Source organism: Carassius gibelio, chromosome B15 (assembly GCF_023724105.1).
Source record: "Carassius gibelio isolate Cgi1373 ecotype wild population from Czech Republic chromosome B15, carGib1.2-hapl.c, whole genome shotgun sequence".
Taxonomy (NCBI): Eukaryota; Metazoa; Chordata; class Actinopteri; order Cypriniformes; family Cyprinidae; genus Carassius; species Carassius gibelio.
Genome location: NC_068410.1, coordinates 1,449,317 through 1,465,337, shown reverse-complemented (window position 1 = coordinate 1,465,337; position 16,021 = coordinate 1,449,317). Strand labels below are relative to the sequence as shown.

The 16,021-nt window shown below is 37.9% G+C and overlaps 2 protein-coding genes across 2 annotated transcripts; one reads left to right on the top strand and one right to left on the bottom strand.

Annotated features, from left to right (window-relative positions):
* The first annotated feature begins 19 nt into the window (after positions 1–19).
* On the top strand, positions 20–3,868 carry psma6l (proteasome 20S subunit alpha 6, like). Its single transcript, XM_052575724.1, has 7 exons — positions 20–218; positions 542–636; positions 1,986–2,067; positions 2,149–2,304; positions 2,378–2,556; positions 3,394–3,488; positions 3,664–3,868. Exons 1-7 carry the CDS (start codon positions 143–145, stop codon positions 3,719–3,721), a joined length of 741 nt encoding a protein of 246 aa, XP_052431684.1. The 5' UTR covers positions 20–142; the 3' UTR covers positions 3,722–3,868.
* Positions 3,869–10,322: 6,454 nt separating this feature from the next.
* Positions 10,323–15,491, bottom strand: LOC127972299 (homeobox protein otx5-A-like). Its single transcript, XM_052575719.1, has 3 exons — positions 15,325–15,491; positions 14,009–14,160; positions 10,323–12,522 (listed from the first exon to the last, which is right to left on the bottom strand). The coding sequence occupies exons 1-3, from the start codon at positions 15,407–15,409 to the stop codon at positions 11,911–11,913; spliced, it is 849 nt and encodes a 282-aa protein (XP_052431679.1). The 5' UTR covers positions 15,410–15,491; the 3' UTR covers positions 10,323–11,910.
* Between the last annotated feature and the right edge of the window lie 530 nt (positions 15,492–16,021).

Here is a 16,021-nt window from a genome sequence, read left to right as displayed (position 1 = left end):
GTTTAAGGACGCGATGGAACGAAAGAGAAAGTGAAAGTGTAAAATCGCTTATTCACTCCGAGCTCGACAGACTTCCGCTCGTTACAGAGTCGCAGGATCGCGTTCTAATCTGCTGAAGTCGGTGTGAAGTGTGTTCAGAATCATGTCTCGAGGCTCAAACGCGGGGTTTGACCGACACATCACGATCTTCTCTCCCGAGGGCCGCCTGTATCAAGTCGGTAAGAGACTCGTCATCCACTCTTCCTGTTTACAGCTCGTGTTAAACTACTACACATGTTTACTCGACCGGTGGCACTTCTTGAACTACTGGTGACACATCAATGCATTTAGTATTCTGTGAGGAACTCTGAATCTCAATGTGTAGTGTTTTCTACTCATACTGAAACTTGGTTTTATTATTTGGCCTGAAACGCCACCACCTGTGGGGTCCAGAACTTTTTAAGATCATAATTCACTGAATGGCGTCACTTGAGAGTCCTTCAGAGTTCCTGGTCTGGTGTGTTTGTGTTCTGCTGAATGTGATGTTGGATGTGTTGGACAGAATATGCCTTCAAAGCCATCAGTCAGAGCGGGCTGACCACGGTGGGCATCAGAGGGACGGACTGCGCCGTGCTGCTCACACAGAAGAAAGTGTCGGTAAAACACACACCTGAAGACCTGTGCTGCACACAAAAACAGTCTTTAGTCTTTAATCTGGTTTAAACATCTGATTTCAGTCTCACATTGGTTTAGAATCAGATTCTGGGTACACTGCACTGTATTGCCAAAAGTATTGGCACCCCCTTCTATTGGGCTGCTTTGACTGCTTTAGTAATTTCCATGAAAACAATGTTGAAGCATATAATTATGTTCTAGGATAAAGTCATCACCAAACACCAGTGAATTGTACATATGGGTAAAATAATTTAGACACTTCCAAAACTGATGGAAATAAATTTTTTAAATACATTAATTATGTTTCCATCTTTGTCGCCACAGTTTTGGAAGTGGCTTTTTCTGTTCTAAAGAAGGTGGGTCCCAATACTTTTGTCTATAAAGTGTGTGTACAAGTCACTGGTGTTTGGTCATAAGTTTTTTATCTCGAGGTCTAGATTTAAAGTCACAGCATCCAGTCAAGTTCTTCCACTCAATCAATCATTTCTTTTTATCATTTTAGAATAGAAAAGACTCCTGTCCAAACTTTTGCTATAAAATCAGAGGCAATTCCCTAAAGAATATCATTATATACTTCAACATTAAATATTGTACTCAAAGAAATTACTAAAGCAGTAAAAGCTGCTCATTAGAAGGGGGTGCCAATACTTTTGGCAATATAGTGTACATACTGTATATAACACAAAATAAAGAAAAGTACAGGAAAAATATAAAGTTATATGCATTTAGAAGACTCAAGATTGACTGAAGATCTGGATGTGGTTTTGACAATCCTTCAAACTGATTTTTGTATAATATGTTTATTTTTCTAACCTATAATTTAACCCTTAGCTTGCTAACACAAGAACTGTCAATGGAATATAGAGAAATATAAAAGAATTGATTGGCTGTAAATTAAAATGGTTAAATATTTGAGTATAATGACAGCTAACGAAGCTGCTGTCAGATAATGATGTCAAAGCCTCGTTTACTTCAGTGAAAACAAACACTGGTGTCCAAACTTTCAGAAGCTTTTGGGTAAAAGTCTGTTTTAGAAAATGATTGGCGTGACGTCTTTACTGCATCCCAACACAGACAAAACATAGAGGTTTTTAGAATACTTTGACATTATTTTTCACTCTTGATTTTAAATCAAATGATACATTTGGAAGACTTTTGGTCATTAAAACAGAAACGTGTATCGTCTCACTATCTTTATTGTAGTTGAGTCAGGACTGAGACCGAAGCGTCTCCAAGCATTTCTGAGTGTGTTTGTGCAGATGTGATGCTCTTGAATTACGCTGAGCTGAGTGTGTGTGTGTGAACGTCTCTTTCTCTCCTCTCATGTGCAGGACTCGCTCCTGGATGCATCTACAATGACAAACATGTTTCGTCTCACTCCGCGGATCGGATGTGTCATGACCGGACATTACGGTGTGTGTCTCTTCTGTCAGACACTTCTCACATGTTAGTGTAAGTTCTCATATATATATGTGTGTGTGTGTGTGTGTGTAGCTGACAGCCGCTCTCAGGTTCATCGGGCTCGCATCGAGGCGGCCGAGTGGAAGTATAAGTTCGGTTATGACATCACGGCGGACATGCTGTGCCGGCGCATGGCGGACATCTCTCAGGTGTACACACAGAACGCAGAGATGAGGCCGCTGGGCTGCAGTGAGTGACTCGTCTGCTCTCAGGTGTGTTCTGATGCTTCGCTGCGGCTCTGACGCGTCTGTGTGGCCCTCAGGTATGATGCTGATCGCCATGGACCCTCAGACGGGCCCCGTGCTGTACAAATGTGACCCGGCCGGGTACTTCTGCGGCTTCAGGGCCACCAGCGTCGGGGTCAAACACCACGAGGCCAGCAGCTACCTGGAGAAGAAGCTGAAGAAGCAGCCGGATCTGCCCTACGACCGCACCGTGGAGGTGTGTGAAACCAAACACTAAATTCAGTTTCCAGAGAAATATTGTGCAGCACAACTGTGTTCAACACTGAGGATAATCAGAAATGTGTCTTGAGCAGTAAATCATCATATTATTCTGATTTCTGAAGATCATGTGACACTGAAGACTGGAGGAATGATGCTGAAAATACAGCGGAGCATCACAGAAATACATTACACTTTAACACAGATTCACACAGAGAACACATATTTCATATTCTAAAAATATATCCGTATTTTTACTGTATTTGGTCAAATTAACGTAGCCTTGGTGAGCAGAAGAGACTCTTTAAAAAACATTACTGATTCATCGTTTTCAATCCAATGCTAAATATATTTCATGCTTCTGAGAATCATTACTAACACATATGATCCATGCTGGCAAAATGATAATGCTAATTAAAAATGAGTTATTTTGACTTTCACATTCTCTATGAAAAATTGCCAAGCAGTGCATATTTTTATTTATTTAGTTTTAATTATTTTAGTATTTCAAGTTAAACTTTTTAAACGTTTCATATTTTATTTCTGTTAACGGTGATTATATTTTAAGTAGGAATTATTTTTCATTATTATTTTTAGTTTCAGTTGTACTTCGTTGTAATAAGCCTGAATCAATTTGAATTGATTTATTTATTTTTTGAGATATTAAATGGTAGTTTTGAGATATTAAATGGTAATGTAATATCATATGACCAGCAGCTCATTATAGTTTGACTGAATATAATCAGGTTTTAAACAGAAGCTTGTGTAATAGAGATGTGAATAGTTCAGATGTTGAGGTCTGGCATCAGTGTGTTGTTTGTCTCCTGTCCTCTAGATGGCGATCTCCTGTTTGTCTACTGTGCTGTCAATGGACTTCAAAAGCACTGAGCTGGAAGTGTCTGTGGTGACCAAAGAAAACCCCAAATTCAGGTACAGAGAGAGAATGAAGAGCTAACATGAGCACAGAGAGAGACGGCGGTTTAACATCATCTGGGTGTGTGTGTGTGTGTGTGTGTGTGTGTGTGTGTGTGTGTGTGTGTGTGTGTGTGTGTGTGTGTGTGTGTGTGTGTGTGTGTGTGTGTGTGTGTGTGTGTGTGTGTTTCAGGACTCTGTCAGAAGCAGAGATCGAGCGTCATCTGGTGGCGATCGCGGAGAGGGAGTAACTGTCAGGTTTACCGTGTTTTTACCGTTTGCCGTCAGTCCAACGCTCATGTTTGACTGTGTTTGGTGTGTGTTTCTACTGAATGTCAATCCTCCGTCGAGCAGCAGACAGTCACTAATTATCAATAAAAGCATCTTGTCAGTCTGAACAGCCTCAGAGAGTCATGTCTGACCCCACACTAACATCATGATGAGCTCAGAGCCGCTGATTCTCCACACACTGAGTGTGTGTGTGTGTGTGTGTGAGAGAGTTCACCTTCTCCAAGGTCTGTGTGTTTTGCCCATCTGTGTCGTACTGGAGGATTTGAGTCCGATCCGTCTGTCTGCTTCTGAAAACTGCTGACGGACACACGGCAGATTATCAGAGAGAGACAGCCGATGATGAAGAAGATGAAGATGATGATGATGAGACACACTCTTCATCACGTGCACTTCTCTGTCAACTCACATCAGAAACACTCATAAAACTACAGAAACAAACATACACTTTTAATTCTGATCCAAGCAGAAACATACACTATCTTTACAGTTCTTTATTCTGCTTAACACGAAAGACGAGATTCGGAGGAATGCTGGTGCTTATCACTAATTAAAATCATAAGAAAAAACATGAGTATTGAGGTAAAACAGTAACTGAAATAAAACATAGATAGTTTATTTTAATGGCATCCGGGTCGTGTTGGAGGATTTTGTTTTGTAATGGAGCCACAGTTTCATAAAGAATCCTTTGTTGAAGTGAAAGAGGCACAAGATCTGACTGCAGCTGCATCACAAACTGTTAGTTAGGGATTCATAATGCTCTGTCTGGAAATGGGTTGTTTATGATTTATCATGTTGTTAAAAAAGCTCACATGCAACAGCAGGGGGCGCTGATACTGTTTCCTATCCAGTGACGTTAGCCAATCACAACACGGCTGATTACTTACAAGCCTTAAAGGACACGCCCCTTAAAAACACGCTCAGAATGAGGGTTAAAAACTATTATTTTTCTACATATTTAATTTTAGACTTGATTAACTTTATAAGTAAACCTTAAGGAACATATAAGTCATGACCCCTTTAATATGGTATCAAAAAAAGTACCAAGGTGTTTCCTCTGCTCTGTCCTGATGCTGGTTACAGGTTTGGAGCATGTTTTTTTCTGACATCAATCACCTTCTATTTATTTATTTATTTATTTTTATTATTTAGTTTCAGCTCTGATTCACACTTTTAGCTTGATAGCAGGGAAAGTAAAACTGTAACGTCTGCATATTTGCATACAAACACACACACATAAACACAGATACACACACACTCTCTCTTCCTCTCTCTCTCTCTCACACACACACTTTCTCTCTCTCTCACACACACACTTTCTCTCTCTCTCACACACACACACACACACACACTCCAGTTAACTGTGTATTTACATGAAACAACACATTTATTATTAAATATATGCATGCATATTTGTATATTTATATAAACATAATAATTATACACCGAATGGACATATATATTATGTATTAATCGCAATTCATCATTTGACAGAACTAATTTTTTGTTTACAGTTATAATTTTACATTAGGTTTTGTGCGTTTATCATTTTGTGATAAAAAAAATACTTTAATTGTATATCCATTTTATTAGTAATAATATTAGCACATTTAGTGCAGGTTTGTCATGTCTGTAATTGTACGTGTTTTACTTTCTGAATCATGTTTTCAATCTGAGGTTCTGTCTGAACATTGCATGTGATCGTGCTGCGAGCTCTCTGATTGGTCAGGTCACGGTCAGGGTCACATGACCCATTACATCACTGGATTGAGGTCAGACCTGGATTAGACAAAGCGGGGAGATTAGGAGCTGTGTGCTCAAAAACACTGGAGAAAGACTGACATGCACTGAATAATGTGCACTGGAAGATTCAGACACTTGTTTTGTAAACTTTGTTTTTAATGTTCATCTGATCTCGTTTTATGTGACTTTTCCTTCTGTTTTAAAGATGTTTTTTTTGGATTTGCCAAAGAGAATATGTGTCCCTGCAGCACAGAAGCAGTCATCGGTAGCACAGGTGTATTTGTAGAAATAGACAACAATACACTGTGTGAGTCACAATTAAACAATTTTCCCTTTAATGCCAAAAATCATTAGGATATTAAGTAAAGATCATGTTTCATGAAGATATTTTGTAGATTTCCCACCATAAATATATCAAAACTTAATGTAAGTTTAGTAATATGCATTGCTAAGAACTTCATCTGAACAACTTTAAAGATGATTTTCTCAATATTTAGATTTTTGTGCTCCCTCAGATTCCAGATTTATAATAGTTGTATCTCAGACAAATATTGTTTTGTACTGTAAAAAAAAAAAAAAATTGCAGTGTATGCTCCGAAGTCCCGATCCTCGCTGCAGACGGAGAACAGGGACCGAATGTTCTCTGCCCTATTATGCTGCGTTCACACCAAACGCGAATAGAATGTCAAATTCACGTCTACCGCGTCTAGTTTGCCGCTTGAACATTTTGAATGCATTCGCGCGTGTAGAGCGAAATAGACCTGCGTAGAAAGCAAGAGTTTGAAGCTAAATTGATGCGTGTTTTCTGGTGTGCCCAATAACAAATATAACACGTGACCATCGTCACTGCTGTGTTGAACGGAGGTCTCACGGGTTTGGAACGACATGAGGGTGAGTCATTAATGACATCATTTTCATTTTTGGGTGAACTAACCCTTTAAGTAACTGAAAGCATTTTATGACATAACTTGAAATAAGTGAAACAAGTATGATGTTAACAAATAAAATACTAATATATCCTTTTCAAAGATAATATCCAGCACAAATCTAGAACATATTCAGGTGAGCTGATGAGCTGCAGCTCAAAATACATGTTAACTCTATAACCTTCGCTATTTTCTGTTGTTTTGGCTAAAACTGATCTCTTGATCTCATTTTTAAAATATTTATTTGTGTAAAATTTTTCGTTATTTTCTTACTGCATGATCAATTGCGCATACAGTATTGTTTTGATAAGAGTTTTGGTTTATATGAGATTACATTATGTTTGTTCAGGCATGATTTCATGAACACTTTTATCATGTAATGCTGATACAGGTTTCATTAATGATAGGAATCTGACATAAATTATGAATTATGAAGTGTAAGCAGGGGCGGATCTACTGGGGTGGCATAGGGTCGCAAATGCCACCCTAAAAGAAAGCCTTGCCACCCCTGCTGCCACCACAGTTGGCAGCAACGAATTAAAGGTTATGGCCAATTAGAAAATTTATGGGCGCAAATTTTTCGTGATTCGTGATCCCGCTCCGAACTCCCGAACTGACTCAAATGATTCGCGATCCCGCAACGAACTCCCGAACTGATTCAAATGATTCGCGATCCCGCAACGAACTCCCGAACTGATTCAAATGATTCGCGATCCCCATAACTGACTCAAATGATTCGCGATCCCGCAACGAACTCCCGAACTGACTCAAATGATTCGCGATCCCGCAACGAACTCCCGAACTGATTCAAATGATTCGCGATCCCCATAACTGACTCAAATGATTCGCGATCCCGCAACGAACTCCCGAACTGACTCAAATGATTCGCGATCCCGCAACGAACTCCCGAACTGATTCAAATGATTCGCGATCCCCATAACTGACTCAAATGATTCGCGATCCCGCAACGAACTCCCGAACTGATTCAAATGATTCGCGATCCCCAAGTTGACTCAAATGATTCGCGAACCCGCTCCGAACTCTCGAATTGATTCAAATGATCCGCGAAGCCGCTCCGAACTCTCGAACTGATTCAAATGATTCGCAATCCCCAAACTGACTCAAATGATTCGCGAACCCGCTTTGAACTCCCGAACTGATTCAAATGGTTTGCGATCCCCAAACTGACTCAAATGATTCGCGAACCCAAAACTCTAATAATTTACAAAGTATAAATATACTGTAATAACAGACCTATAAAAACAGACCTAAGCCATCAATAGCCTTTAAAATGGCTTAAAATGCATTATATAAAAAGTAATGAGGCAATAATGATTGGTTAATAAAATTAACAATTAAAATACATAATGTAGGCAAATACAAAATAAACAATGTTATGTACATGTTATTACAAATGCCATGTGATTGCTGCTGTTACACTTACAGGACAATCAAATCCTTGTTTAGGATACTGACCAAACATTTCATTCAAATATTCACTAAATCTTTCATTTTTGGACACCTTTTTGCTATAGATGACACAGGCTTTATAATTTCTTCAACAAAAAACGTGCATATCACAACCCTTACAAAAATAAACCATGGTTTTATCATAGTAAAACTGCTTAGTTTCCTTTTGCATGATTTCTGAATGCTTGAGACTATAAAATAAATTAGAGTCATAATAAAGTTATAGCCACAGGTAAATGTCGAGAAACGCATTTCAGAATCATTTGTTTAGTCTTTTTTTGGGGATGGTCCAAAATTAAAGCGAAAAAGTTTTTCTCTGTGATTCAGTTGCCATGACATTCAGTGAGTGTATACTTTTGACGTAATTGGGCGTGAGTTGCTCAAAGTAACACTTCACCACAGTACGCGTTTGAATGTGTGTGGAGGATGTCATTGTCCAGGAAAAGAAAAGTTGACGAAGAAAATACAGTTTTCAAAGATGATTGGAGAGAGAGGTACGTGTTCATTTTGCCCCAATCCAACACGAAGCCATTCTGTTTGATCTGTAACGAGACAGTTGGAGTTGTGAAAAGTGGAAATGTCAAACGGCATTATGAAACAAAACAGGGTCATTTTAAACGGCAATATCCACAAAATACAGAGGTATGGACACCAAAACTATGAGAGTTAAAGTCTTCATATGAATCAACAAATAAGTTGCTTATGAGAGTTGTGACACAGCAAGAGAGAGCTGCAGAACCATCTTTCTGTCTGGCCTGGGTACTAGGCATTCAGATGCAGAGATAGTTAAGGAGTGTTCAGTAGAGATAGCATATGGTTTATTTGAGTGAAAGGAGAGACAGGAGATGGCAGAGAAATTAAAGAAAAGTCCACTGTCCAATGACACTTCAACCAGGAGGACAGAGGTGCTTGCCCATGACTTAGTAAAGCAGTGAAGTGATGATATCAGAGATGCACCCTGCCTTTCACTTGCGGTGGACGAGTCAACAGATAGCACACACCAAGCCCTGATTAAAGGCACCTTATTTTTTCATAAAATGAATGTTGATTTGTTATACATGTTTATTAAATTAGTTAGTTTTGTAATTACCAGTAGTTCCAGACCTTTGTCAATGATGAAAATTCAGATTTGTATTTTTGAATGTAGACTTTGAGAACCCTTGAGTTAGATGATGATTAACACTAAACTGTAGAAAATCAGTTGAGTCTCCCCAGCTGGAAATGTCATTGGCTGTTAAAATCTTGTGTTTCTTATAATAAATTGACATATTGATAACAATGAATCTTTTATAATGCTCTTAATGACATGTGGATGCATACTGTATGCATTAGTGAGTGTGTGGGGCTTATGGGGTATGGTCACTTATTCCTTATATGAACTGTTTCAAATGCAAGACATTGATTGCATGAGATTAAGTTTGTAAATGATAGCTGTGTCCTTTGTAGTGTGCACATATATTTATCATCAATCTGTGTGATTGTTTGTGTGAGTGTTTGTGTGTGTGTATGTGTTTGTGTCTGTGTGTGTGTTTGTGTGTGTGTGTGTGTGTGTGTGTATGTGTTTGTGTCTGTGTGTGTGTGTGTGTGTGTGTATGTGTTTGTGTCTGTGTGTGTGTTTGTGTGTGTGTGTGTGTGAGTGTGTGTGTGTGTGTTTGTGTCTGTGTGTGTGTTTGTGTGTGTGTGTGTGTGTGTGAGTGTGTGTGTGTGTTTGTGTGTGGGGGGATTAGGAATCAATTAAAGGGAAATTGGAGGAACTCTGTTCTGATGTGTCTGTGTGGATTAGAGGGAAAGAAATGAATCATATTTTAAGTCCTGAGTGTCTCTGAGCCGTCTGCACCACACACGCCATATGCTCCGTCCATCCAGATTATACAACACACACACACACACACACACACACACACACGCACACGCACACACACACAGACACACACACACACACACACAAACAGACACACACACACACACACTCCTGTGACCCTTCCCTCTTTTTTGCATCTCTTTCTTAAAGCCACACAGCACAACACATGATGTACAAACACGGTTTAATTTTAATCATAATGTGTGTGTGTGATTTCATTCAGTGCAAAAAAAAACAAAACAAAAAAACATGTGCAGCTCATATTGTATCCTCAAATCAAAAGAAACAACTGGAATCAGGAAAAAAGTTAATTTTAGGACCAGCTAATTTTTTTTTACCATGTTAATAACATTTATTTATTTACTTATTTCTTCTCTCTCTCTTTGCATTCTTTTTGGTGTCAAAATATAACAAAAAATAATAATATCATACATGCATATATATATATATATATATATATATATATATATATATATATATATATATATATATATTTACACATACTAAAGATATACTAATATTCTTTTCCAAAATTCTATACTAAATCAGTAAAACCGACCTGGCTTGTATTTATGGAAAGAAATTATTTATTTATAATTCATTAAAAGTCTCAAAACTACAAGACTGTAAAAGCAAACACAATGAACAGCAGGACATTACAAAGAAACACACAATCTCACATCAGAAAAGAGCGCTGATGAACAGACGAGCGTTACGAGCCGAGGAAAGCATGAGAAAGCCCTGAGATTGACAAGAAAACAAACGTCATCTAAACGTCAAGATGTTCAACTCCATGCAACTCAACACACGATTCGTTCAAGTACAGTCTGACGCTTCAGAATCACCGTCGGTAAATACTGAACCTTTCACAGGTCAAGAACAACTCTAGAAGAAACAACAGATGTTTGATCTAATCATCATATCAATTAAGAAAACATATAAAACATTAACAAAACATCTTCAGCTCTAGTGAGCGCTAGAGTTCACGTGTCATGTGACTTATAGTGGCATCCCAGCATGCTTTGCTCCTGGAGTCTCTGAGTCTCAGCTTCGTTCTTCAGTTTCAGAAGAAGCTTTTCAACAAACATTTGGGATTCTGCTCTTCGAAACATCATCTTACCTAATAATACACCTTCTAGAACAACAAGACTGTAGCAGTTCAGATGATGATGGTCTTCTAACCGTGTTGAGATGTACATCACTGTTTTACTGAACCAAACATCTGAGCTGTGTTCAGTTCTCTATCATCTACCAGCTTCACCTCATTCAGTGTTACTCAGAAATAATCAAGACAGTGAGAAACATCTCCATCTGGACCATCAGCTCCACGTTTATCCTTGTCGTCCAGAAAAATATAATCCTTATAATAAGAGGTTCTTTAAATGATTCAAATGTTCTTCACACTAAGAAAAAAAAAGGTTATTTTAAGGACTCTTCACTGAAAGGCTCTTTGGGGAACCAAAACATTGGTTCTTCTATGTCATCACTTCAAACAAAACACATTCTGGACCTTTATTTTTGAGAGTAAGTAGTGAGTTTTGGGCCAAATTGTATCAGTATTCAGTGGTTTTAACACGCCACTAATACAAGGTGACAAATTACCAGTCGGGGACTTTTACAGTTTCCATTAAAACCAATACAATCTCCATTTTTAGCATTAATACCATTACAAGTTATATGAGTGTTGGGGAAAGTTACTTTTAGAAGTATTCCATTACAATATTGCATCACGTATGGAAATGCATTACTTTTGAGTTACTTTTTTCTCATGGGCTGGGCTTATTTGGGTTTTTTTTAGTAAGAAAAAAACACAAAAATTATATTTTTGCCAACTCTAAATGATCTTTCATACCAGAGATGTTAATAAGCCTCAGGCTGATGGAAAGCAAAGTAACTCTTATTTGAAAAAGTTCCTTGCATATTTCAATTAAAAAGTAATGCATTCCTCTACTAGTTACTTGGAAAAAAAGTCATCTGATTACATAACGATATCCCCAACACTGAGGATTTAAAAATAAAATAAATCAGCAGATTCTTTCCACTTTATTCTCAAAGGTTCATTGGGGAACCAAATATTGTCCATTTCTGGCATTGCAGCTAAAACCTCCCCGCTTTGGAAACTTTTAGTGCAGTGAAGCTTCTTCTGGACGCTCTACAGGACCTGGAACTTCCAGGAGTTCTGGTCTTTGTAGTCCAGACAGTCCGCAGCGTTGAAGTTCAGCTTCCAGGACGCCGTCTGGTCTTTGTAGTCTAAGCAGTCGACGGCGCTGAAGCCCAGTGAGGCGGCGGTGTAGCCCTGCGACGAGAGCGAGGCGGGCGACTGGCTGAGGGCCCCGCTCATGGGGCTGAGAGCGCCCCCTGTGGCCGACAGCTGCGGGTGCATGGGGGACAGATACGAGCTGCAGTCCAGCCCGGTGAAGTAGGACGAGGAGGCGTAGCTCTGCCCGTAGGCCGGGGCCTGGGTGTAGGTCATGGGGTAGGCGCTGGAGCGCTGCAGGCAGGGCGTGCTGGAGACCGACAGAGGGTCCTGGAGCGGAGAGACGGAGGCCGGGCTCCAGATGGACACGGTGGCGCTGGTGGAGCTGGAGCTCGGGGCCGGAGGAGGTGGAGGGCTGTAGGGGCCGTTGGTGCTGGCGCTGGGCTCGCTGACGCTGGGCTCTCGGGCCGGAGACGACTTCTTCTTCGGTGGTCTGGGTTTGGTCTGACCGCTGGTCTGTTGCTGCTGCTGCTGACGGCATTTCGCGCGACGGTTCTTAAACCACACCTGCAGAACACAGACGGGACGACTGTCAGTATCCCATTCCAGTCACTGACTGCTGCATGCAGGATATAAGTACAACTTTATTTATATGTGTCCCAGCAGCACAGAACAGTCATCAGTATCACAGGTGTATGTGTAGCAATAGACAACAATACACTGTATGAGTCACAATTATACATTTCTCTTTTATGCCAAAAATCATTAGGATATTAAGTAAAGATCATGTTCTATGAACATATTTTGTAAGTTTCCTACCATAAATATATCAAAACTTAATGTTTGATTAGTAATATGCATTGCTAAGAACTTCATCTGAACAACTTTAAAGATGATTTTCTCAATATAAAATTTTTTTGCTCCCTCAGATTCCAAAATAGTTGTATCTCAGACAAATATTGTCCTCCGAACAAACCAGACATCAATTGAGAGATGATTTATTCAACTTCAGATGATGTATAGACATCAGTTTAAAAGAATTGACTCTTGTGACTGGTTTTGTGGTCCTGGGTCACATATAGCAGAACCTTTTAAATGTACCTCACAGAAGAGAAATGCAAGTGTGCATTCAGAGAAAATAGAAATAAAATAAAAAAAACAAAATACAACAATAAAATAAATAAATGAAAGGCCATAGTGAACAAGTGCCTAGTTCTGCCATCTTTGCTTTATTTTTATAATTTATTTTTCTGATTTATATCAGAGTTGTACCATAACTTAACTAAAACAACAACAAAATAAAAAGAAAAAAAGAAAAAATATTTTTTTTTACTTATAAATAAAATAAAATATAAAAAGTTTATCATAGTTAAAATTGTATTTAGTTTTGCTTCATGCATGGAATATCTAAAACTCAAAATGAAAAAAAATATATATATATATATACATATATATATATATATATATATATATATATGTATATATATATATATATATATATATATATATATATATAATTAAAAAACATATTTAAAAACAACACAAACAGTAAAAAACTGACAAAATCATACCACAAAATGACTAAACCTTTAACTAAATTTAAAAAAAAATATATAATCAAAATATTAACAAATAGCTTTGTCTAACAAAAAATATAATATAAAATAATTTATATAATAAAATATAAATCCCACCAAACCTTTCAGTGAAAGCATTTACTCATCAGAATATTTTCCACTATATACATAAGTCAAGTGATATATTTAATTGTATTATAAATATATACTTATCATTATTAAAATATTAAAATGTTCATAAATATATAATATTTTAATAATGATAAGTATATTTACTGTAGACCTTGTCATATAATTAAATATATCTCTACCCTGAATAAAGACTATAAATAACCTTTTGTGCATTGAAATAGTCTCATGGATGTTAAAGGTTGCATAGATGCATAGATATCACCTTCATCATCATCATCATCATCATCATCAGGGGTTTGGATAAACTGGACCTCCTGGTGTTCTTGAGCAGGCTCTGGACTCACCTGGACTCTGGACTCGGGCAGGTTGATCTTGAGAGCCACTTCCTCTCTCATGAAGATATCCGGGTACCGCGTCTTGGCGAACAGTGTCTCGAGGATGTCGAGCTGCGCGCGCGTGAACGTGGTTCTCTCGCGCCGCTGCTTCCGCGCAGTGTCTGATGAAGAACCACACGAACACAGTTAGTCTTTAGTGTGCATCCAGCCATCTATCTATCTATCTATCTATCCAAAATAAAATCATTTATTTAATTAATCCACACGTAAAAGCATGACTTTATAAATGAGATGCAACTAATATTCTTTATTAATTTATTGCATTAATGAGCCCAATCAACATTATGATATTTGTTTATTTGAATGATATTTTACGTATTTGAAATAATGTTTACAAAGAACATTATTTCGTATTTGGCTCATAAATCCCTCGTCAAAATAATCAAACTAATAGACTTTAACGAAATTAATCGCCATGATTTGAGATGCGCGATTATATGGCTATGAATGACGTCAGAATGATCGAAACTGTTTCAAAACTGTTTTATATGCCTTTTCTACAAACCTAATATTTTTTCGATTACTAGATTTACTCGTGATAGAATTAAACATCTTTATTAAACCGGATGAGCAATATACAGAATACCTTTTTCTCACTCGAGGTATGTGTGAGTATAAATCATGTAAACATGACATAAATAAATAAACATACAGTAAATAACTCCTAGCTAAATAACGAAATGATGTGAAATAAAACAAAAGAGCAGCAGATTTTGTTATAATATTTATATTAAAAGTGGATTTATACTTACGCATTTATTTATAAATATTTATTTGTGAGAACTGTTTGCGCTTTTCTAAAATCCTGAGCGTTGCTTAAACTAATATATAAACCTCTATCAGTGTCTCAGTGTCACTATACATTTCTCTTTTATGACTAAAATCATTAGGGTATTAAGTAAAGATGTTCATGAAGATATTTAGTAAACCTCCTTAAATAATCAAAACTTAATTTCTGATTAGTTTTTGCTCCCTCAGATTCCAGATTCTCAAATAGTTGTATCTCAGACAGATATTGTCCTCCGAACAAACCACACATCACTGAGAGATCATTTATTCTGATGATGTATAAATCTCAATTTCACAAAAACGGATCCTTTGTTTTGTGCTCCAGGGTCTCATATTAATAAAGATAAGCTCGTCACGTTCACGCGCAGAATCAGACAGCTGAAGTCTAATGGTGATGACTGGCTGTGATGATGAGACTGCGAGGGTCAGTAAAGGTCAGTAAAGGTCAGTAAGGGTCAGTAAGGGTCAGTACTCACTGGGGTAGTGCAGGAGGTCCATCCCGGAACCGGACAGAGTCAAGCCGTTCACTGAGTAATGAGGCTGCTTCATGTAGGACATCATGTCTATAAACTCTCTCTCTCTCTCTCTCTCTCTCTCTCTCTCTCTCTCTCTCTCTCTCTGAGAGCTCGGTTTGTCCGGTGTTCTCCGTCTGACAGAGAGATGAAGTGAGGAAGAGGAGGAGGAAGCGGCTAATTAGAGACGGACAAGACCTGCACAAACCCCTCCCTCCATCCACCCTCTCTCTCTCTCTCCATCTCTCTCTCTCTCTCTCTCTCAGGTTCAAGAAGTTATGTGACCATGGAAATTGAGATAAATAATAGAATAAATGATCTCTCCATTGATGTGTGGTTTGTTCGGAGGACAATATTTGTCTGAGATACAACTATTTGAAAATCTGGAATCTGAGGGAGCAAAAACATCTAAATATTGAGAAAATCATCTTTAAAGTTGTTCAGATGAAGTTCTTAGCAATGCATATTACTAATCAAACATTAAGTTTTGATATATTTACGATAGGAGATTTACTAAATATCTTCATGGAACATGATCTTTACTTAATATCCTAATGATTTTTGTCATAAAAGAGAAATGTATTTATTGTTTTTTAATGTAGCTATGTATTGTTCGCTATTGCTACAAACTGTGCTACTTATGGAACTTATGGAACATTTT

What these genes read in the sequence shown, in the direction of transcription:
- psma6l (XM_052575724.1), top strand. Translation starts at nt 143, where the DNA reads ATGTCTCGAGGCTCAAACGCGGGGTTTGACCGACACATCACGATCTTC. An exon ending in GGGCCGCCTGTATCAAGTCG is followed by an intron (nt 219 to 541) that starts GTAAGAGACTCG and finishes TGTGTTGGACAG; the next exon opens with AATATGCCTTCAAAGCCATC. An exon ending in TGTCATGACCGGACATTACG is followed by an intron (nt 2,068 to 2,148) that starts GTGTGTGTCTCT and finishes GTGTGTGTGTAG; the next exon opens with CTGACAGCCGCTCTCAGGTT.
- LOC127972299 (XM_052575719.1), bottom strand. Translation starts at nt 15,409, where the DNA reads ATGATGTCCTACATGAAGCAGCCTCATTACTCAGTGAACGGCTTGACT. An exon ending in GGACCTCCTGCACTACCCCA is followed by an intron (nt 14,161 to 15,324) that starts GTGAGTACTGAC and finishes GTTCTTCATCAG; the next exon opens with ACACTGCGCGGAAGCAGCGG. An exon ending in TGCCCGAGTCCAGAGTCCAG is followed by an intron (nt 12,523 to 14,008) that starts GTGAGTCCAGAG and finishes TGTGTTCTGCAG; the next exon opens with GTGTGGTTTAAGAACCGTCG.